General features: G+C 49.0%; 2 protein-coding genes and 1 pseudogene across 3 annotated transcripts in view; 1 reads left to right on the top strand and 2 right to left on the bottom strand.

Annotated features, from left to right (window-relative positions):
* LOC147093447 (uncharacterized) overlaps nt 1-23,074 on the bottom strand; it is a 420,125-nt pseudogene that overhangs the window by 105,388 nt on the left and 291,663 nt on the right. The gene's annotated exons all lie outside the window — the stretch shown is intronic.
* The window catches only part of LOC147093453 (uncharacterized), a 290,098-nt gene that overhangs the window by 148,248 nt on the left and 118,776 nt on the right, over nt 1-23,074 (top strand). The window lies entirely within an intron of this gene.
* LOC147093454 (uncharacterized) lies at nt 12,575-13,717 on the bottom strand. The gene is made up of 2 exons (XM_085974154.1): nt 13,329-13,717; nt 12,575-13,244 (listed from the first exon to the last, which is right to left on the bottom strand). The coding sequence occupies exons 1-2, from the start codon at nt 13,715-13,717 to the stop codon at nt 12,647-12,649; spliced, it is 987 nt and encodes a 328-aa protein (XP_085830280.1). The 3' UTR covers nt 12,575-12,646.

The following is a 23,074-nucleotide window of genomic DNA, read 5'->3' as shown; positions in this document are numbered from 1 at the left end:
GAAGATGGATGTCAGCCCTACGTAGATCTATTGTTCCGGGTAGCGACATTGGTCTACCGGTAACGACCTCATAGGGGCTGAGTCCAGTGGTGCTATTCGGGGTGGCTCGAATACTACATAGGACGAGGGGTAGGGCCTGAGGCCATGGCACTCCTTCAGAGTGGTACTTAGTGAGCCGTTGTTTAATTGTCCTGTTTGCTCTTTCCACTTGTCCCGATGATTGGGGGTGGTATGGGCAATGCAATGTCCATTGTATTTGTAGTAGTCTGCAAAGTTCTTTAATTATTTCCCCTGTAAAATGTGTGCCTTGGTCTGAGTCAATACATAAGGGCACGCCCCATCTAGGAATGTAATCTTTACACAAGACTTTCACAGTTGCAGCAGCGGTGGCGCTTCGAACTGGGGTGGCTTCAATCCATCATGAAAAGCGATCGACTATCACCAATACATCTGTATGTCCCTGACATTTTGGCAAGGAAATATAGTCGACCTGTAAATGTTGGAAGGGCCCTGCCGGAGCAGGTGCTTTTAACATTGGCACTTCAATTTTTTGTCCGGGATTTACTTTCTGGCATGTCACACATTGCTCCACTATTCTTTGGGCTTGAGTTCGAAACCCTTTTGCCCACCAAATTCTCTGGAATCTGGCTGTCATTTGCTGTGCGGCTATGTGTCCACACGAGTGTATTTGTTGGGCCAAAAACGGCATCAGTTTCTTTGGGCATCCTACTGCTCCCGTTTTGAGATGTTGCCATATGCCATCTTTATTGGGTTGCAACCCATTTTCTAACCATGTCCATTGCTCCTCCCTTGGGGTCTCTCTTTGCATTAGTAGGATGTCCCCTTGGTCGTTGTTTGTCATGATATATCGCACCTGAGGTGTTGGTGGGTAATGGTACGGGCGGCGTGTTTTGCTGCTTCATCTGCCCTAGCATTGCCCCTAGCTTCAGGGGTATCGATTATAGGCAAAATGCCAGCGATGGCGGCGGGGCTTATAGGGTACTGTGTTGTGGAAGGTGGAGGCTTCCCTGTGAACGTTACAGGGTCCATTCGTAGGGTTCCGCACTCATATTTATCTCGCGCCCAGATAGGATGGTCCTTCAGGCCCCACTCGTCCTTACTATTCTCTTTCACAGCTCTTATCCTGCGGGGGCTGTTTTGGATCGTCCAGCCTATGTCTCCATTCCCAGTGAAGTGTAGGCTAAAGTCTAGCTTTGTCAATATGTCCAAGCCTATGATGGGGCGATGACGGGCCCAATCGATATATGTTCCCTTGTTTCATAGGTGCCGAAACACAAGGTCATTTTGTGGGTTCTATGTAAGATGATGTCTTCTCCGCTGGCCCCTAAGGCTTTCTTAGTTTTTCCATCTAACGGGCAGTCTTGGGCATATTGTGTGGGGAAGACCGTCAATTCTGCTCCTGTATCCAATAGGCAGTCTACTTCCAGTGGGGGTGAGTTATCTGTTTTTCCCACCAACAAAGTCATATAGAGGCCGTCACTGGCTTGGGTGATTAAAGCTCTCAGTTGCCAAGGTATCTCTACCTTCGGGGGTTCATTGGTGGGGTCTATTGGTTTTTTGAATGCTGTCGGGCCATGCTGTCGAAGGTTTCCCTTCCGGTGGAGTTTGAGTTCCGGTACATTTCTACCATCGCCATCTCTCCAGGGCTAAGGGTCGGTGGGGAGGGGGTAATTGCCTGGGTGTCATACAGGCCGGCGGCGCCCAGGGTCTGCCACGGATTTGTGCTGGGTTGATTATCTGGGACTGCCTGTCCTCGCCATTGTCCTCCCCCACCTCTTCCTCTACCCCTGTTGCCCACTCGGCATGTTCTAGCCCAGTGTCCCTCTTTCCCACATTTGTGGCAATTGCCTGGTTTCTTATCTGGGTTTTCCCAGGGGGGTGCAGAGTTTACTCACTCCGTGGGGTTTAGTTTCATGGCTCGGAGCTTGGCACAGTGTTCTCTATCCTGGGTTACGGCTTGTTGGGTCAGGTCCGCAAAAGAAACTGCATTTGTTTCCCAGTTTGCCATTGTTAATTTTACCAATTTTGCCAGGTCAGGTCTCAAACCATTCATAAAGGCGTTTTTCAATGGTTCATGGGTGCAGGCATCCACCTCTGCTTCGGTATTCTGTCCCATGCCAGAATACTCTAACCACTGGTTGGCGAAATGACCGGCGAAGTCATTGGGGTCTTCTTTTTCTTTTTGGACACAGGAGGCTATTTTGGACCAGCCTGGATTGGTCGGGCCCCTTTCCTGTAGCCAATTTCTAATGGCCGTCCACCCTTCTGTCCTATCGGCTTCTGATTCTATCAGAGCTAGGTCAGGGGGGACTATTAGGACTGGTGGTGCTGGAGGTGGTACGGCGGGGGGTTGGGCTCCGACAGCTGGAGGTGGGTTGGCTGCTTGGTGCGCCGCTAAGGCCACTTGGTGTGCTTGTCTGGCTGCGTTAAGTAGGGCATTTGCTCATCTGGTGATGGCCATATTTACTATTGCCGTCAGGGTGGCCGACTCTCTTGTGCTAACTACTACTGCTATAACCTAGCATCCATCAAATGGGTGCAGGTTATAGATTGTCCTTTTTCGTTCCAGGAACTGCCAGGCTTTTACTCCACTTTTCTTTGGATGCGGCATATCAGTTGCCCATTGCTCTTTATCTTTTGGGTTGGCCGGGTAGTAGGTATAAATTCGGAGATTTCGGCCGCCTACTTCATGTTTTTGTAACCTGATGGGGGCAAGGCGTGGGGGTGGTTTCTTGGTTATATCTTCTTCATCTGATGAGTCCGTAAGAGGGGTATTTATTATAGCAATATGGGCTTCGTTTGATCGGGGTTGGAGCGTGGGCTGTTCATATGCCGGAGGGGTTGTCGGGGGCGCAGCAGGATAGGTAGGGTACAAGGGCGTCGGAGTAATCGTCACCACTCCTGGGCTTTCCCTGTGTGCCTCCCTTTCCTTCTTGGTTTTTGCCTTCCACTTTTCTGCTCTTTCGTTTGCTTTTTCAAGGCATTTTTGGTGTTTCTCTAACTCGGTTCTGTATTTTGTTATCTGTTCATGGAGAGCTGTTTTTTGTTCTTTCTCTTTGGCCTCTGCCGCCTTCTGAGTTAGTTCCCCTCTCTGCCTACACTGTTTCAAGGTGGCCAATACCCAGCCCGTTTTTCTTTTCCCTCCTTTCATACGGGTGGTCTTGCCCCATGCTCTTTTTATATCATCAAGGGACCATTGTCCTTTTGAGGCACCAAATTTTTGTTCGATCTTATATTCATGTTGTGGGACATCGAATGTACTTTCTATATACTGTTTGAGTTGGATTACTATTTCTTCTAACGTGGTCTCAGGAGGGGCTCTGCCTTCTTTTTCCGTCGTTGGTTTTCTACTTGGTTCCGTCATGTTGCCACAGGTCGTAGACTTAACGAATAAGTTTAAAATAGACTCGAGTCGTCCCGGACTCCGCCGCGTGCTAGCTAGCAATGGGACCTGTGCTCCGTTAACCACCAGCCAGAGGGTACGCTACCCGGTTGGTTCGTTCAATAAAGATCGCAGAGACAGGGTGCAAAAAGGGCACAATAAATTCCAGTGCTTACCTTTTTCCCCTTTCTTGATGTCTTGCGATCCTGCCGACTACGCCAAGTTGTAAGAACCGGGTTTTCTCTGGTCCTCTTCTTGAGTTCCGTAGTACAAAGTATTCCAGGCTCGAGGGTTCGGAGAGTTAAAACAACATCATTTTATACATTACTGTTCGGAGTGGTCATACAGCATATCAACAGTACATTCGTGTCCCGAGGGTCACACCGGGTTAGACACGTGGTGCCAGCATTGACGTCCCCGGGAGATGTCTGACCCTCTTGATGTTCCACACACGTTCTGGCTAAGAGAGAGAATACCTGTGGGGAAGCCCCTATTATACCGTTGGACAAGGGTCACTACATCACTTCCCTGGCAACAAGTGTTTCCTTACATCACTTCCCTGGCAACAAGCATTCTCCAATAAGGGATCACTCAAGCCCTTTCGGTTTGACCATGATCTGGTCTTCAGTCTGGCAGGCAAGTCCTGACTTGCCTCACTGCTGTGGGCACCAAACAATGGCTAGTCAATCATTCTCTAGTCAGCGGTTAGGCTTTTTCAGTGGCCCTGATCTGGTCGTTAGCACTTCGTTAACACTTGGCCTCAGGCTGAGGCAGATTCTCTCTGTTCTGCTAGCTTTTGCACTTTGCAAAGCTGGGGCTGCTTTTTAATCTAATCTAGACTTTTCTTGTGTGAAGCCATTTTGTGAGCCAATTCATTGCCCATTTTATTCCCATTTCCACATCCAAACCATTTTTGTAAGCCAAATCATTGTCTATTTTATTCACGTTTCCACAGTGTTAATGTTTAATATAATAAATAAAATATCAATGGGATTCAGTCAGTTTTCTGGGTAATATTTGTCTGTAATTATTATTGAAATATTGTCCCCTGTCTCGCGGTTGTTCACACTGATGTTCAATCTGTTTATTTCCTGTTTAATCTTTAACCTGTTACAGGCCGTGGAGGAATCAGTTCAGTTCATCTGGAGAGAGACTCCTGAGGGCGCTGCAGGAAACAAGAACCGGACTGAGTGTGGCTGTGTGACCATTACAATTGATGATGTCACTGCTCCCATTGTGTGACCACTACAAGTGATGACGTCACTGCTCCCATTGTGTGACCATTTCCGGCCGTCGATTTGATTTTAATATAATTTAAGGGTTTCCAGCTGGAGCTGATCGCGTCATCTCCCATTTTGAGGTCAGAGGCCCAGCCACAGGGTCACGTGACTCAACCGCTCCCAGGCTGCACCCCTTTCAAAATGGATGTGTGAGTGTGAGTGTCTGCAAATTGCAGAGTCTGTCTGAGTGTGTCTGTATGTGAGTGAGTGTCTGTGTGTCTGCAAATTGTAGAGTCTGTGTGAGTGTGTCTGTATGTGAGTGAGTGTCTGTGTGTCTGCAAATTGTAGAGTCTGTGTGAGTGTGTCTGTATGTGAGTGGGTGTCTGTCATCGAGGACAAAGTCCAACACCACCTTCAGTGTGCCAGTGCAGCCTTCGGTCGCCTGAGGAAGAGAGTGTTTGAAGACCAGGACCTCAAACCTGGCACTAAGCTCATGGTCTACAGAGCAGCAGTGATACCCACCCTGCTGTATGACTCATAGACATGGACCATGTACAGCATGCACCTCAAAGCACTGGAGAGGTACCACCAATGCTGCCTCTGCAAGATCCTGCAAATCCATTGGCAAGATAGGCGCGCCAACGTAAGTGTTCTTGCTCAGGCCAACATCCCCAGCAGCAAAGCTTTGACCACGCTCGATCAGCTCCGATGGAGGGGTCACATTGTCTGCATGCCCGAAACGAGACTCCCAAAACAAGCACTCTACTCAGAGCTCTGGCACAGCAAGAGAGCCCCAGGTGGGCAGTGGAAACGCTTCAAGGACACCCTCAAAACCTCCTTGAAAAAGTGTAACATCCCCACTGACACCTGTGAATCCCTGGCCCAAGACCGCACAAAGTGGAGGAGAAGCATCCGGGAATGTGCCAAACACCTCGCGTCTCTTCACTGGGAGCAAGCAGAAGCCAAGCACAGGCAGCGCAAGGAACACACATCAACCCAAGCACCCCACCCACCCGCCCCTTCAACCACCGTCTGCCCCATTCAGCCCCTTGACCCTGCTCCGCCATTCAATGAGATCAAGGCTGATCATACAAATTCAGTACCCTGTTCCTGCCTTCTCTCCATATCCCTTGATCCCTTTAGCCTTAAGAAATATATCCAACTCCTTCTTGAATACATTTAATGAATTGGCCTCTACTGCCCTCTGTGGCAGAGAATTCCACAGGTTCACCACTCTCTGGGTGAAAAAATTCCTCCTCATCTCTGTCCTAAATGGCTTACCCCTTACCCTTAGACTGTGACCCCTGACTCTGGACTCCCCGACCATCGGGAACATCCTTCCAGCATCTAGTCTGTCTAGTCCTGTTAGAATTTTATAAGTTTCAATGAGATCCCCTCTCATTCTTCTAAACTCCAGTGAGTACAAGCCCAATCGACCCAATCTCTCCTCATACATCATTCCTGCCATCCCAGGTATCAGCCTGGTGAATCTTCGCTGCACTCCTTCCATGGCAAGAACATCCTTCCTCAGATAAGGTGACCAAAACTGCACACAATACTCAAGATGTGGTCTCACCAAGGCCCTGTACAACTGCAGCAAGACATCCTTGTTCCTGAACTCGAACCCTCTCGCTATGAAGGCCAACATACCATTTGCCTTCTTTACCGCCTGCTGCACCTGCATGCTTACCTTCAGTGACTGGTGCACAAGGACACCCAGGTCTCGTTGCACTTCCCCTTCTCCCAACCTACTGCCATTCAGATAATAATCTGCCTTCCTGTTTTTGCCACCAAAGTGGATAACCTCGCATTAATCCATGTTATATTGCATCTGCCATGCTTCTGCTCAATCACCCAACCTGTCCAAATCATACTGGAGTTTCTCAGCATCCTCCTCACAGCACACACGCCCACCCAGCTTTGTGTTGTCTGCAAACTTGGAGATATTACATCTAGTTCCCCCGTCTAGATCACTTATATATATTGTGAATAGCTGGGGTCCTATGACCAATCCTTACGGTACCCCACTAGTCACTGCCTGCCACTCGGAAAAAGAGCTGTTTATTCTAACTCTTTGCTTCCTGTCTGCCAACCAGTTCTCTATCCAAGTCAGTACATTGCCCCCAATCCCATGTGCCTTAACTTTACACGCTAATCTCTTATGCGGGACCTTAGCGAAAGCCTTCTGATTACCACATCCACTGGTTCTCCATTATCTATTCTGCCAGTTACATCCTCAAAGTTCCAGTCGATTAGTCAAGCACAATTTACCTTTTGTAAATCCATGTTGACTTTGTCCGATCCTGTCACTGTTTTCCAAGTGCTCTGCTATTACATCTTTTCTAATGGGCTTTAGCATTTTCCCCACTACTGATGTCAGGCTTACCGGTCTATAATTCCCCGTTTTCTTTCTACCACCTTTTTTAATGGTGGGGTAACATTAGCTACCCTCCAATCCATGGGAACTGTTCCAGGGTCTATAGAATTTTGGAAGATGACCAGCAATACATACGTCCAGAACCAGGGGTCACAGTCTAATGATAAGGGGTAGACCATTTAGGACAGAAATTAGGAGAATTTCTTCACCCAGAGAGTGGTGAACCTGTGGAATTCTCTACCACAGAAGGCAGTAGAGGCCAATTCATTAAATATATTCAAGAAGGGGTCGGATATATTTCTTAAGGCTAAAGGGATCAAGGGGTATGGGGAGAAAGCAGGGACAGGGTAGTGAATTTGGATGATCAGCCATGATCGCATTGAATGGTGGAGCAGGCTCGAGGGGCCAAATGGCCTACTCCTGCTCCTATCTTCTATGTTTCTATGTATGTTTACTATTTCTAGGGCCACTTCCTTAAGTACCCTAGGATGTAGATTATTATGTCCTGGGGATTTATCGGCCTTCAATCCCGTCAATTTCCCTAACACCATTTCCCTACAAATACTGATTTCATTCAGTTCCTCCCTCTCATTAGACCCTATGTTCCCCGACATCTTTGGGAGGTTATTTGTGTCCTCCTTTGTGAAGACAGAACCAAAGTATATATTTAATTGGTCTGCCATTTCTTTATTCCCAGGAATTTGAATCCCTCCCCCTTGCACCATTCCTCTAGCCACGTGTTCATCTGAAATATCCTTCTATTTCTACTCTGACTAGCACGTGGCACTGGTAGCAATCCTGAGATTACTACCTTTGAGGTCCTATTTTTTAATTTACCTCCTGACTCCCTATAGTCAGCTTTTAGGACCTTATCCTGCTTTTTACCTATATCGTTGGTACCTATATGCACCACGACAACTGGCTGTTCACCCTCCCCTTCCAAAATGTTCTGCAGCCGCTCTGAGACATCCTTGCCCCTTGCACCAGGGAGGCAACACACCATCCTGGAGTCTAGTTTGCGGCCACAGAAACACCTATCAATTCCCCTTACAATAGAATCCCCTATTACTATAGCTCTCCCACACTTTTTCCTCCCGTCCTGTGCAGCAGAGCCACCCATGGTGCCAGGAAGTTGGCTGCTGCTGCCTTCCCCTGATAAGCCATCTCCCTCACCAATATCCAAACAGATCAGGACTACAGGAGGTCAAACAAGACAAGTGCATTCCTGACCAGAATGGCTGGTGGCTCAGTCTCAGGTCCATTCTGACTCTGTGTCCTTTCTGTTAGGACTCGTCCTTCTCATATTCAACACATATTCCAGGGCCATATGATAGAAATGTTTAAAATGATGAAAGATGGGATGGGGTAGATAGAAGCAGGCTGCTTCCAATGATTGAGGGATCAAGACAAGGAGCCATAGTTACAAGATTAAATGTAGGAGATTTAGAACAGTGATCAGGAAAGCCTTCTTCACACAGAGAGTTGTGAGGCTGTGGAATTCACTTCCAGGGTCAGTGGTTGGGTAACAAGGTTCTGTGCTGACAAGTGGTCCTCATGTTTTTATCCAGGACAGGCCTCAGCCCAGTCACTTGCTCCAAATGTTGATGCAATGGTTCAAGCTGAGAGGTGCCAGGGATCGGGAGCAGCAGCAGCTGTGAATAAAATCTAACTGTTAATAATCACCGATATAGTTTATCTTCATTTATTCCTATTTTAATAACTTTTGCTGAATGTGGCCAATGCCAAGTGCCAGGATATCGGATCAGACCCATCATAGAAAATGAGTTTGACACCCCTGAGGTCGACAATGTCAACTGGATTCCCCTCATCCACCAACCGAGCAATATCTTCACACAACTCCAGCTAGTTTGTAAACGTGACCTTGTTTTCTGAAGCCGTGTTGAGTCTCTCTAACGGCCCCTTCCCTTTCCCCAGTGATCATAAACAGCATCTCTCAGGATCCCTTCAAGCATCTTCGCTGTGATCGAGGTCACACTGATGGGCCTGTAGTTCCCCGGCTCTGATCTCTCCCTGATTTGGAAAATGGGAGCGAGGTGAGCTGCCTTCCAATCTCAGGGAACAATCCCTGACTTTATGGAGCTGTTGATGATATGGGCAAGAGGCTCACAGAGCACCGTCCCATCTCTTTAAACACCCGTGGGTGGATATCCTCTGGACCTGGAGCGCCATCTAATTTCAGATTTCAGATTTTATCCAAGATGACAATCCCTTTCTATTTTAATATTGATGATGTTATTTTGTCACCAGCACATCCCACAGCTGGAATCTCAGCATCATCCACAGGAGTGTAGACTGACGTGAAATCGTCATTTAACAGCTGTCACAGCCTAGGAATCTGTTTCACTCTGTCCTGAACTGTCTTTCAGTGGCCTTAAACCATCTTTAATGGTCTTCTGACTCCTGACGTAGCTGGAAAAGCTTTTGCAATTATTACCACAATTGGGCAGCTTCTTCTTTTCCAAAGATCTCTGAGCTTCTCTAATGGCTGCTTTTGTCTCACTCAATTCTGGGTGATATTTGTCCCCATTCTCCTGTAAACTGAATTCATCTTGATCCAAACTGGGTTCAATGTAAGACTGTTCAGGGAGTCAGACATCATTCTCCCCTAGACCTACGCTGACAGGTAAAACCCCAGACGGTTCCTCAGTAAGGATTCCTCTGGTTCCTCAGCATATATTTGTCAGGATACTGAAGCCCAGCTTCCTTACACTTCACTCCTGGAGGCCCCACTCCCTGAGCCTACAACCTTCAGCAGGGTCAGTGCTGGAGTTCCACAGCGCGAGTGATCCCAGAGTAACTGTCAGGATCGCACCCCCGTGGATGTTCCGGGTCATGTATTTTTAGTTATCCTGGTGTCTAACACACACACATCAATAAAACAGGGAATTCCTGGAAACATGCTGCTGGTCCTTCTTTATCTGGAGATCAAATGTCTGTTGTATAATTGTACCAGCAGTTAACAGGCTCCTGTGAACTCCTCCCTCTGCTATTTTAATGCCGACTTTAACCAATTTTATTTTAAATGGTTTTTTTTTAAATGAGTTAATGCCTGCCTTAAAATGGTAGACTCAGGACTGTCACACAAACATGTTAAATCTACGTAGAATAATGACCACAGTCATTCTTAGACTGGAAACTTAAACCTGCCGTTTCACTTTCAGTCAGGAATAGATCGCAGTTTTACACCAAACTCTGATTTGACAGCATATTTCCAGTTGTTGTTTGGCGCACTGACCTCTACCATGCAGAAGCTGAATGCCAACTCTCCGACACCTCCTCCTACCTCCACCTGGACCATGACCCCACTACCGAACATCAAACCACCGTTTCCAAGACTGTCACTGACCTCATCTCCTCTGGAGATCTTCCCCCCGCCACCAACCTCATAGTTCCCCAACCCCGCACAGCCCGCTTCTACCTCCTTCCCAAGATCCACAAACAGGACTGCCCTGGTAGACCCATCGTTTCAGCCTGTTCTTGCCCCACAGAACTTATCTCTTCCTATCTTGACTCTATCTATTCTCCCCTTGTCCAGTCTCTTCCCACCTACATCCACGACTCTTCGGACGCCCTCCGCCACTTTAACAGTTTCCAGCTTCCTGGCCCCAAACACTTCCTTTTCACCATGGACATACAATCCCTCTACATCTCCATCCCCCACCCGGATGGCCTGAGGGTGCTCCGCTTCTTCCTTGGACAGAGGCCCGACCAGTCCCCATCCACCACCACCCTCCTCCGCCTGGCTGAACTTGTTCTCACATTGAACAACTTCTCCTTTAACTCCACTCATTTCCTCCAAATCAAAGGTGTTGCCATGGGTACCCGCATGGGTCCTAGCTATGCCTGCCTTTTCGTGGGCTATGTGGAACAATCTTTGTTCCAGTCCTACTCGGGTCCCCTCCCTCACCTCTTTTTCCAATACATTGATGACTGTATCGGTGCCGTTTCCTGCTCTCACCCCGAACTTGACAATATCATTCACTTTGCCTCCAATTTCCACCCTTCCCTCACCTTCACATGGTCCATCTCTGACTCTTCCCTTCCCTTCCTCGACTTCTCCGTCTCCATCTCTGGGGATAGGTTATCGACCAATATTCACTACAAGCCCACTGACTTCCACAGCTACCTGGACTACACTTCCCCCCACCCTGCTTCCTGTAAGGACTCTATTCCATTCTCCCAGTTTCTCTGTCTCCGCCATATCTGCTCCGACGATGCCACCTTCTACACCAGTGCTTCAGACATGTCTTCCTTTTTCCGCAACCGAGGATTCCCCTCTACCGTGATTGACACTGCCCTCGACCGTGTCAGTTCTATCTCCCGCACTTCTGCCCTCACCCCTGCCCCTCCCTCCCAGAACCACGATAGGGTTCACCTTGTCCTCACCTTTCACCCCACCAGCCTCCACATTCAACGGATCATCCTCCGCCATTTCCGCTACCTCCAAAGTGATCCCACCACCAAACGTATCTTCCCCTCCCCTCCCCTTTCAGCATTCTGTAGGGACCGCTCCCTCCAAGACACCCTAGTCCACTCCTCTATCACCCCAAACAGCCCTTCCCCTTCGCCTGGCACCTTCCCGTGCAAGCGCAGGAGATGTAACACCTGCCCCTATACCTCCCCCCTTCCCACTGTCCAGGGCCCCAAACACCCCTTCCAGGTGAAACAGCGATTTACTTGTACTTCTCGCAATCTAGTATACTGTATTCGCTGCTCACGATGTGGTCTCCTCTACATTGGGGAGACCAAACGCAGATTGGGTGACTACTTTGCGGAATACCTCCGTTCAGTCCGCAAGGGTGACCCCGAGCTTCCGGTCACCTGTCTTTTTAATTCACCGCTCCATTCCCACTCGGACCTCACCATCCTTGGCCTCTTGTATTGTTCCATGGAAGCTCAACGTAAACTCGAGGAACAGCAACTCATCTTCTGATTAGGCACTCTGCAACCTTCCAGACTCAATATCGAGTTCAACAATTTCAGATCATAACCTCGGCCCCTATTTCATTTTTTCTTGTATTTTTCCACTCCTTCCCCCCCCCCCACTTTCCTTTTGTTTCTCTCTCACACCTGGCAGCTATCTCTTGCCCTGCCAGTACACTTTACACCTAATCTCAGCCTATCACCATCTCGTCTAGCTTCTAATACCTTTTATTGTCTCTTTTTTACTTCTTTTGTTTCTTTTATTCTTTTGTCCGATCACAGCCCTGCCTCCGATCTATCTTTTCTTTCCAGTTTTGAAGAAGGGTTCGACCCAAAACATCAACTCAAATTTCTGTCCACGGATGTTGCCTGACCTGCTGAGTTTTTCCAGCATTTTCTGTTGTTATCCAGCATTCACTGTTGTTCTTCCTGACTCTAAACACAGTTGTAAAGGAGTCTTCTGTTCCATGCCTAGGAGCTCTGAACCATGGAAGGGAGCGGCTGGGACACATTTCTTACTCGCCTCAAGATTAACCCACACGGCGACTTTGCTGTCAGTGAAGAGAGATGAGGAATCCACACCAAGGTGTTTAAACCAAAGCTGATTTATTTGACAAATATCCAGAATATTAAACTCCAGCCCAGTTACAGGGGTTATTAACATCAGCAGAAACAAACCCCAACTGTCAGAATGAATACGATTCAGTCCTGGATGTGATTAACAGCAGCAAAAACAACAGAATCCAACCCCTGCTGTGACTTGTGAACTTGCTGGTGCCTCCGCAGATCATTTCTGCTTTTAAAGCTCTTCTCACAGACAGAACATTGAAAAGATCTCTTATTGGTGTGAACATACTGGTGTGAAGTGAGGTGGGATGAGCGAGTGAATCCCTTCCCACACACGAAGCAGGTGAACGGTCTCTCCCCAGTGTGGGTGCGCTGGTGTACAGTGAGGTCAGATGATTGCTTGAACCCAGTCCCACAGCGAGAGCACCTGAACAGTCTCTTGTCAGTGTGAACACGTTGATGGCATGTCAATTCCCCAGAACTTTTAAAGCACTTCCCACAGTCTGGGCATTTAAAATGTCTCTCATCAGAGTGAACACGCTGGTGTGTCAGCAAGTTGGATGACTGAGTGAATCCCTTTCCACACTTAGAGCAGGTGAACGGTCTCTCCCCAGTGTGAACACGTTGATGGCATGTCAATTTCCCAGAACTTTTAAAGCACTTCCCACAGTCCGAGCATTTAAAAGGTCTCTCATCAGAGTGATCTTGCTGGTGTCTCAGCAGGTGAGATGACTGAGTGAATCCCTTCCCACACACGGAGCAGGTGAACAGCCTCTCCCCGGTGTGATTGTGTTGGTGTCTCAGCAGACCACTTCCGCTTTTAAAGCTCAGCTCACACTTCGAACATTTAAACAGTCTTTTATCAGAGTGAACAAGTTTGTGTTTCCGCAGGGTGGAAGAATGAGTGAATTTCTTCCCACACATGGCGCAGGTGAACGGCCTCTCCCCAGTGTGAACACGTTGATGGCATGTCAATACCCCAGAACTTTTAAAGCACTTCCCACAGTCCGGGCATTTAAAAGGTCTCTCATCAGAGTGAACTCGCTGGTGTCTCAGCAGGTGAGATGACTGAGTGAGTCCCTTCCCACACACGGAGCAGGTGAACAGCCTCTCCCCAGTGTGACTGCATTGATGTGTTTCCAGCTCAGACAGGTAATTGAATCCCTTTTCACAATCCCCACATTTACAGTCCTCACGTTCCTCCATGGTGTGGGTGTCCTTGTGCCTCTCCAGGTTGGACTATCAGTTGAAGCCTCGTCTGCACACAGAACACGTGTACAGTTTCTCCCCGCTGTGAATGGGGTGATGTTTGTTCAGGCTGTGTAACTGGTTAAATCTCTTTCCACACTCAGTGCACTGGAACACTCTCACTCGGGTGTGTGTGTCAATCATCGTCTCTCCTGGTCACAGGGACCCTGAAGCTCCGCCCACTCATTGTTCCGGCACAAGTTAGCCGGGCATGCGCTGTGATCCCACCCTGTCCAAGATGGTGGCCAGTGACCCCTTGACCCAGGCGGCCGGGCCTGTCACCGCGGGGCAAACACAAGGCCTGTGGGCTCTTATTCGGGGCCTGAGGCCTACCCTGGGTGTTTATGAGGCTTCCCAGCCCACCAGCGGGTCCAATTCCTCCCCGAGCCCACAATCTCCTACCGCCTGCCAGAAGGGCATGCTCAGAGCAAGCCCTGTCCTGCGCCTGCACACTGGGCTCCTGTAGTCATTGATAGGGCACATTCTGCTGCGCAGTGGATTCTGGGTAAACACCCCGCCATTGAAAATCCCCATTGGTGACAGAAATAATATTTTTGTCATCCCATCGAGCTTGTGGGTGAAGAGGCAATAAACTAAGTCAATCAAGAAATTATGCAGAAACCTGACTGGGTGCCACTTTTCCGTCACCAACATCTTTCTCTGGCCCACTTCTCGCAGCCTGGTTTAGTCACTAAATGTTTTCTAACTGTTTTCAAATCGAATTCAGGCCTGTTGTTCAAAGGGAAACTCTAGAGGCTTCATTCTTTGTGTGCCCTATCTGAGAGACTGTTCACGGGTTAAATAAGCTGGCAACAAGAGTTTATAAAAGACGGAAAGGGTTTAAAAATACCACTGGCAATGCCTCTAAACACACGGGACAGAAAAATCCACTTTGTCTGCGCCCCTACCACATGTCCCAATATCCAACTCCTCCACCACTGGTGCCATATGTCTGCAGCATATACGGTTTACAAGATGAGCAAGATGGAGTCAAGGGCCGGGTAGCAGAATGGATGGAAAGATGGCTACAAAACAGAAATCAGAGGTTGAAGTTTAAGAACATTTCTCGGTGTGGCAGAAAGTGAGAAGTGGTGTCCCGCAGCGATCTGTGCTGCTGGGACTAGTGTTGTTTCCCATGACAGAGCAGCAAAATACTGCGGATGCTGGAAATCTGAAATAAAAACAAAATGCTGGAAATACTCAGCAGGTCAGGCAGCATCTCTGGAGAGAGAAACAGAGTTAGCATTTCAGGTCGATGACCCTTCATCAGAACTGGGAAAAGCTGGAGATGGAACAGGTTTTTAAACAAGTGTAGGGGCATGGAGAGGGAGGAGGGGAGGAAAGAACAAAAGGGAAGGTCTGTGATAGGTGATGTGCCTCAATAAATCCGAGACTCAATGTTAGCGGAACAAAACAAGGCTTTTATTAACTTAGAAGATAACACACAGTGGAGAGGTATCTTCCATCCAGAGGTCTGCTGTACTGGATGTGAGGCAGGCTGGGCTTGCTTACATAGGGGCCAGGTATGGGCGGAGCCCTACACACAATACATTACAATACAATACAATGGTGAGGAAACGGAACTGAGGTAAGGGAATTGAAACTGAAACTAAACCACAGTCACAGGCAGAGAATGCCGATGAGTGATGAGTGGCATATTTCATCACAATAGGGTGGAAGGCATGAGATATTAAGAGACAAAAGGGATGATGGTGCAAAGCAGAAGGAGATGGTAATGGGACAGGTTAAGCAATGAAAGATGGCTCTAGATGAGGTGTAAATGGCAATGGCAGGAAGATCAACAGGGGCCTTGTGAGAGAGGGGGAAAAATGAAAAGAAGATAGGGACAGAGAATTGTTGAACACGATGTTGAATCCGGAAGGCTGTAAAGTGCCTACTCGAAAGAAGAGGTGCTGTTCCTCGAGCTTACATTGAGCTTCATTGGAACAATGTAAGAGGCCGAGGATAGTGAGGTCAGAGTGGGAGTAGAATGGAGAATTAAAGTGCCAGGTGACCGGAAGCTCGGGGTCACGCTTACGGACTGAATGGAGGTGTTCCGCAAAGCGGTCACCCAATCTGCGTTTGGTCTCCCCAATGTTGAGGAGACCACATCACGAGCAGCGAATACAGTATACTAAATTGCAAGAAGTACAAGTAAATCGCTGTTTCGCCAGGAAGGAGTGTTTGGGGCCCTGGACAGTGGGAAGGGAGGAAGTAAAAGGGTAGGTGTTGCAACTCCTGTGCTTGAACGTGAAGGTGCCAGGCGAAGGGGTGTTGGGGGTGATAGAGGAGTGGACCAGAGCGTTGCGGAGGGAGTGGTCCCTTCAGAATGCTGAAAGGGGAGGTGAGGGGAAGATGTGTTTGGTGGTGGGATCATGCTGGAGGTGGTGGAAATGGCAGAAGATATTCTGTTGAATGTGGAGTCTGGTGGGGTGAAAGGTGAAGACAAGGGGAACCCTAGGAGGGAGGGGATGGGGTGAGAGCAGAAGTGCAGGAAATGGAATGGACACAGTCAAGGGCCGTGTCAACCACAGTAGAGGGAAATCCTCAGTTGAGGAAAAAGAGAGACATGTCGGAAGCACTGGTATGGAAGTTGACATCAGAGCAGGTGCAGCAGAGATGGAGAAACTGGGAGAATGGAATAGAGTCCTTACAGGAGGCGGGGTGGGAGGAAGTGTAGTCCAGGTAGCTGTGGGAGTCAGTGGGCTTATAGTGAATGTTTACCATGATTTGGACTCAGAACTTGGAGTATGGTATCAGAGTTTGCAGATGGCACCAAATTGGGTGGTGTAACTAATAATGTTGGGGACTGCACCAAAATACAGGAAAACATAAACAGGCTTGCAGACTTGGCCGATAAATGGGGAATGAAACTCAATATTGCAAAATGTGAGCTGGTTCATTTTGGTAGGAGGAATAAGGAGGCCACTTATTCCCTGTGCTCGCTGACCTACATTGGCTCCCGGTTAAGCAGCACCTCGATTTCAAAATTCTCATCCTTGTGTTCAAATCCCCCCATGGCCTCGCTCTTTCCTATCTCTGTAATCTCCTTCAGCCCCACAACCCCGAGATATCTGCACTCCTGTAATTCTGCCCTCTTGAGCAACCCTGATTATAATCGCTCCACCTTTGGTGGCCGTGCCTTCTGTTGCCTCGGCCCTAAGCTCTGGAATTCCCTGCCTAAACCTCTCTGCCTCGCTATCTATCTTTCCTCCTTTAAGACACTCCTTAAAACCTACCTCTTTGACCAAGCTTTTGGTCACCTGCCCTAATTTATTCTTATGCGGCTCAGTGTCAATGTTTTTGTCTTAAAATACTCCTGTGCAGCGCCTTGGGACATTTTACTACATTAAATGTGCTTTATAAATACAAGTTGTTGTTGTTGTTGTTAGAAGGGAATGAATTAAATGGAATAAAAGTGCAAAGAGATCTGTGATTACAGACACATAAAAGTAGCAACACAAGTTGAACAGGCCATAAAGAGTGCAAAGAAAGGACTGGGGCCCATTCCAAGAATAGAATACAAAAGCCGGGAGGTAATGTTGAATTTATATTGAACCTTGGTGAGACCACAGTTGGAGCACTGTGAGCGGTTCTGGTCTCCACTCTACAAAAGGATATTGAAGCACTGGAGAAAATGCTGAAAAGATTGACAAGAACGTTACCAGAATTGAGAGGATGCGACTCTCAGGCACGAGTGAGCAGGTTTGGGCTCTTTTCTCTGGAAGAGAAGACTAAGAGGAATCCTCATAGAGTCATAGAGTCATAGAGTTTTACAGCACAGAAAGAGGCCCTTCGGCCCATCGTGTCTGCGCCGCCCATCCATCCCTGTCCAGTCTAATCCCATTTTCCAGCATTTGGTCCATAGCCTTGTATGCAATGGCATTTCAAGTGCTCATCCAAATGCTTCTTGAATGCTGTGAGGGTTCCTGCCTCTACCACCCTTTCAGGCAGTGAGTTCCAGATTCCAACCACCCTCTGGGTGAAAAAGTTCCTCCTCAAATCCCCCCTAAATCTCCTGCCCCTTACCCTGAATCTATGCCCCCTTGTTATTGACCCCCCTACTAAGGGGAAAAGTTCCTCTTTATCTACCCTATCTATGCCCCTCATCATTTTGTACACCTCAATCAGGTCCCCCCTCAGCCTTCTTTGCTCCAAGGAAAACAACCCCAGCCTGTTTAGTCTTTCTTCATAGCTGAGGCGCTCCACCCCAGGTAGCATCCTGGTGAATCTTCTCTGCACCCTCTCCAAAGCAATCACATCCTTCCTATAGTGAGGCGACCAGAACTGCACACAGTACTCCAGCTGTGGCCTCACCAGCGTTTTGTACAGCTCCATCATAACCTCCCTGCTCGTATATTCTATGCCTCGGCTAATGAAGGCAAGTATCCCATATGCCTTTTTAACCACCTTATCTACCTGTTCCGCTGCCTTCAGAGATCTATGTACATGTACACCAAGGTCCCTCTGACCCTCTGTACTTCCTAGGGTCCTACCACTCATTGTGTATTCCCTTGCCTTATTTGTCCGTCCAAAATGCATCACCTCACACTTTTCAGGGTTAAATTCCATTTGCCACATTTTCGCCCATCTGACCAACCCGTTTATATCATCCTGTAGCCTGAGGCTTTCCTCCTCGCAATTTACCACCCCACCAATTTTCGTGTCATCTGCGAACTTACTGATCATACCTTTTACATTCTCATCCAAATCATTTATGTAGATCACAAACAACAAGGGACCCAGCACCGATCCCTGAGGTACCCCACTGGACACAGGCTTCCAATCACAAAAGCATCCTTCAACCATCACCCTCTGCCTCCTGCCACTCAGCCAGTTTAGGATCCAACGCGCCAAGGCAACCTGGATCCCATGGGCTCTTACCTTCTTGACCAGTCTCCTATGCGGGACTTTGTCAAAAGCTTTACTGAAGTCCATGTAAACCACATCCACAGCATTTCCCTCATCCACCCCCCTAGTCACCCCCTCGAAAAATTCAATCAGATTTGTCAGACATGATTTACCCTTGACAAAGCCATGCTGACTATCCCCGATTAACCCTTGCCTCTCCAAGTGGAGACTAATTTTGTCCCTCAGAATTTTTTCCAATAATTTCCCTACCACAGATGTTAGGCTCACTGGCCTGTAATTCCCTGGTTTATCCCTGCTGCCCTTCTTGTATAATGGTACTACATTAGCTGTTCTCCAGTCCTCTGGTACATCCCCTGTGGCCAGAGAGGTTCTGAAAATTTGTGTCAGAGCCCCTGCAATCTCCTCCTTTGCCTCCCACAGCAGCCTGGGATACATCTCGTCCAGGCCTGGGGATTTATCCACTTTTTGGCCTGCTAAAACCGCAAGCACCTCCTCCCTCTCGATGCTAATATGTTCAAGTATGTCACAGCCCCCTTGCCCGATTTCTATGTCTGCATCATCTCTCTCCATAGTGAACACAGATGCAAAAAATTCATTTAAAATCCCGCCTACATCATCTGGCTCTACACACAGATTGCCACTTTGGTCCCTAATGGGCCCTACCCTTTCCCTGGTTATCCTCTTGCCCTTAATATACTTATAAAACATCTTAGGATTTTCCTTTATTTTGCTCGCCAGTGTTATTTCATGGCCCCTCCTCGCTTCCTAATTTCTTTTTTAAGTATGCCCCTGCACTTTTTATACTCCTCTAGGGCTTCTTCCGTCTTTAGTCTTTTATAACTGCCAAAAGCCCCCCTTTTATTTCTAATGCATTTTTGTATATCCCTTGTCATCCAAGGTTCCCTTTGCTTGTTGGTCCCACCCTTGACCTTTACAGGGACATGTTGGCGTTGTACTCTCTCTATTTCCCTTCTGATTGATATGAAGGTGTTCGATAGGATACATGTGGCAAAATTGTTTCCACTTATGGGTGAGTCTGGACAAGAGTGGAGCAATATAAGATAGTCACTAACAGATGAAATAAAGAAGTTCGGAGGAAGTTCTTCACACACAGTGTGGTGAGAATGTGGAACTCGCCGCCACACTGAGTGACTGAAGCAGATAGCAATGGTACATTTAAGAGCAGGGTTGATGCATCTATGAGAGAAGGGAATAAAGGAACATGAGGGCAGGGTAGGAAGCGATCATTCGAGTGGGTGGAGGCTCGTTGATGCGCTATCAATAACTCAAAAGACTGAGATTAAGCGAGTAATTAACAGGCTTTTATTAACAAGAGAATGAAGGTGTGCCTCGAGTGGTCGACCGGTCCAAAATACAAAGGGGCTGTGGAGCAGTCACCTTTATACTAGGATTTGTGGGCGGAGTCAGCCGAGGCATGTACAGGCATGAACACAGTGGAATACAAACAGTGGTTTACCACATTCACCCCTTGTTTAAAATTGAGTCCGGCGGGGTGAAGTGTATTAAAAGTTAGTGTATTGGAGTCTCTCCGGAGGTCTTGTCTGCCGCTGTGATTGATGTGGCGACAGCAGGGGTAGTGAAGCTTCCGGCATCGAGACCCACGTAGGCTGGGGCACTGGTGTGTCGTCCTCGTAGATGTCGAGCGGGTCGCGGGGCCCAGGCCTGCCATCTGCTGGGGCTGGATATCGGATCGTGGGGGGGGGGTAGTGGGTAGTGGGTTACTGCGGCCCCCGAGGGTACGAGGTCTCTTATGGAGACTGTGTCCTCCTGCCCATCCGGGTATGCAATGTAAGCATACTAGGGGTTGGCGTGGAGGAGGTCGACCCTCTCGACCAGGGGGTCTGTTTTATGGGTCCTCACGTGTCTTCTCAGTAGGACCAGCCCTGGGGACATCAGACATGGCGGTAGCGATGTCCCCGATGTGGACTTCCTTGGGAAGACAAACATTTTCTCATGAGGGGTGGCGTTAGTGGCAGTGCAGAGCAATGACCGAATAGAGTGGAGTGCATCGGGGAGCACATCCTGCCAGCGGGAGGTCGGAAGGCCCCTAGACTTTAAGGCTATCAGGGCGGCCTTCCAAACTGTCGCATTTTCTCTTTCCACCTGTCCGTTCCCCCGGGGGTTGTAACTGGTGGTCCTGCTTGTGGCAATACCCCTAGCTAGCAGGTACTGATGGAGTTCGTCGCTCATAAATGATGAGCACCGGTCGCTATGGATATAGCTGGGGAAACCGAACAGGGTGAAGAGGTCGTTCAGACATTTAATGACCGTGGCACTGGTCATGTCCGGGCAGGGGATGGCGAACGGGAAATGGGAGTACTCATCAATAATATTGAGGAAGTACACATTGCGGTCGGAGGAGGGGAGAGGCCCTTTAAAATCAATGCTCAGGCGCTCGAAGGGGCGAGTGGCTTTTATCAGGTGAGCCCTGTCTGGTCTATAAAAGTGCGGTTTGCACTCAGCGCAGATTTGGCAGTTCCTGGTCATGGTCCTGACCTCCTCAATGGAGTAAGGCAGGTTGCGGGCCTTGATGAAGTGGAAGAACCTGGTGACCCCCGGGTGGCAGAGGTCATTGTGGAGGGCCCGCAGTCTATCGATCAGCACGCTGGTGCAGGTGCCACGCGATAGAGCATCCGGGGGTTCATTGAGCTTCCCGGGCCGGTACAAGATCTCGTAATTGTAGGTGGAAAGTTCGATTCTCCACCTCAAGATCTTGTCGTTTTTGATTTTGCCCCTCTGCTTGTTGTTAAACATGAAAGCAACTGAACGCTGGTCAGTGAGCAGGGTAAATCGTTTTCCGGCCAGGTAGTGCCTCCAATGATGCACAGCCTCCATAATAGCCTGGGCCTCCTTCTCAACAGCGGAGTGTCTGGTCTCCGGGCCCTGGAGGGTTCGTGAAAAGAAGGCCACGGGTCTCCCCGCTTGATTGAGGGTAGCGGCCAGGGCAAAGTCAGACGCGTCGCTTTCCACCTGGAAGGGGATGGATTCGTCCACTGCATGCATGGTGGCTTTGGCAATGTCTTCCTTGATACGGTGGAAGGCTAAGCGGGCCTCTGCCGTCACGGGAAAAGAGGTGGACTTGATCAGCGGACGGGCCTTGTCCGCATAGTAGGGGACCCACTGGGCGTAATAAGAGAAAAACCCTAGTCACCTCTTCAGGGCCTTGAGGCAGTGGGGCAGTGGGAGTTCCATAAGGGGACGCATCTGGTCGGGGTCGGGGCTGATGACTCCATGTTCCACAACACAGCCAAGGATGGCGAGGTGGTTTGTGCGGAATATGCACGTCTCCTTGTTATACGTCAGGTTGAATAGTTTGGCGGTGCAGAGGAATTTTTTGAGGTTTGCGTCATGGTCCTGCAAGTCATGGCCGCAGATGGTCACATTGTCCAGATATGGGAAAGTGGCCTGCAATGCATTTTGATCTACCATCCGGTCCATCTCCCTTTGGAAGACGGAGACCCCATTGGTGACGCCAAAGGGAACCCTAAGGAATTGATAGAGGCGGCCGTTTGCCTCAAAGGCAGTATACTGGCGGTCCTCAGGGTGGATAGGGAGCTGATGGTATGCTGATTTCAGGTCAATGGTCGAGAAGACGCGGTACTGCGCGATCTGGTTGACCATATCAGCTGTGCAGGGGAGTGGGTAAGCGTCCAGCAGGGTGTAGCGATTTATTGTCTGGCTGCAGTCGATGACCAGGCGCTGCTTCTCGCCGGTCTTAACGACCACAACCTGGGCTCGCCAGGGGCTGGTGCTGCCCTCAATAATCCCTTCCTTCAGGAGCCGCTCCACTTCGGTTTTAATGAAAACCCTGTCCCCAGCACTGTATCGCCTGCTCTTTGTGGCGATGGGCTTACAGTCGGGGGTGAGGTTAGCAAACAGTGGGGGGGGGTGACTCTGAGTGTGGAGAGGTTGCACCTGGTGCGCAGCGGGCAATTTGGAAGCTGCTGGCTGCGGACTGTGAGTGGGGGGAGGGGTCCACCGTACGCCATCGTAACACTTTTAAGGTGGCACTGAAAATCTAACCCCAGCAGAACGGCAGCGCAGAGGTCGGGCAGGACCAGAAGTTTAAAATTATCGTACACAGTCCCGTCTACTACGAGTGTCACCACGCAGTAGCCACCAATATCCAGCGACTGGGACTCGGAGGCCATAGAAATCCGCTGGTGCGCAGGCAGGACTGGGAGAGAGCAACGCCGCACTGTGTCGGGGTGGATGAAGCTCTCCGTGCTCCCAGAGTCAAAAAGGCAGATTGTTTCATGACCATTTACCTTAATGTCCATTGTGGAACTGTCCAGCTGGTGCGGTCTCGCTTGGTCCAGTGTAACAGAGGCCAGCGTAGGGGTCGGTGTGTCGCTGCGGGTATCAGATGAGGCGGTGTTGGGGGCCTGCTGCGTCCCGGCTGTCGTCCAAGATGGCGGCGTC

The sequence above is a fragment of the Somniosus microcephalus genome, unplaced genomic scaffold (genome assembly GCF_052327205.1).
Source record: "Somniosus microcephalus isolate GS21.2 unplaced genomic scaffold, FLI_Smic_1.0 unresolved_chr1, whole genome shotgun sequence".
Taxonomy (NCBI): Eukaryota; Metazoa; Chordata; class Chondrichthyes; order Squaliformes; family Somniosidae; genus Somniosus; species Somniosus microcephalus.
The sequence above is the reverse complement of the archived record's forward strand: the minus strand, read 5'-3'. Positions and strand labels throughout refer to the sequence as shown.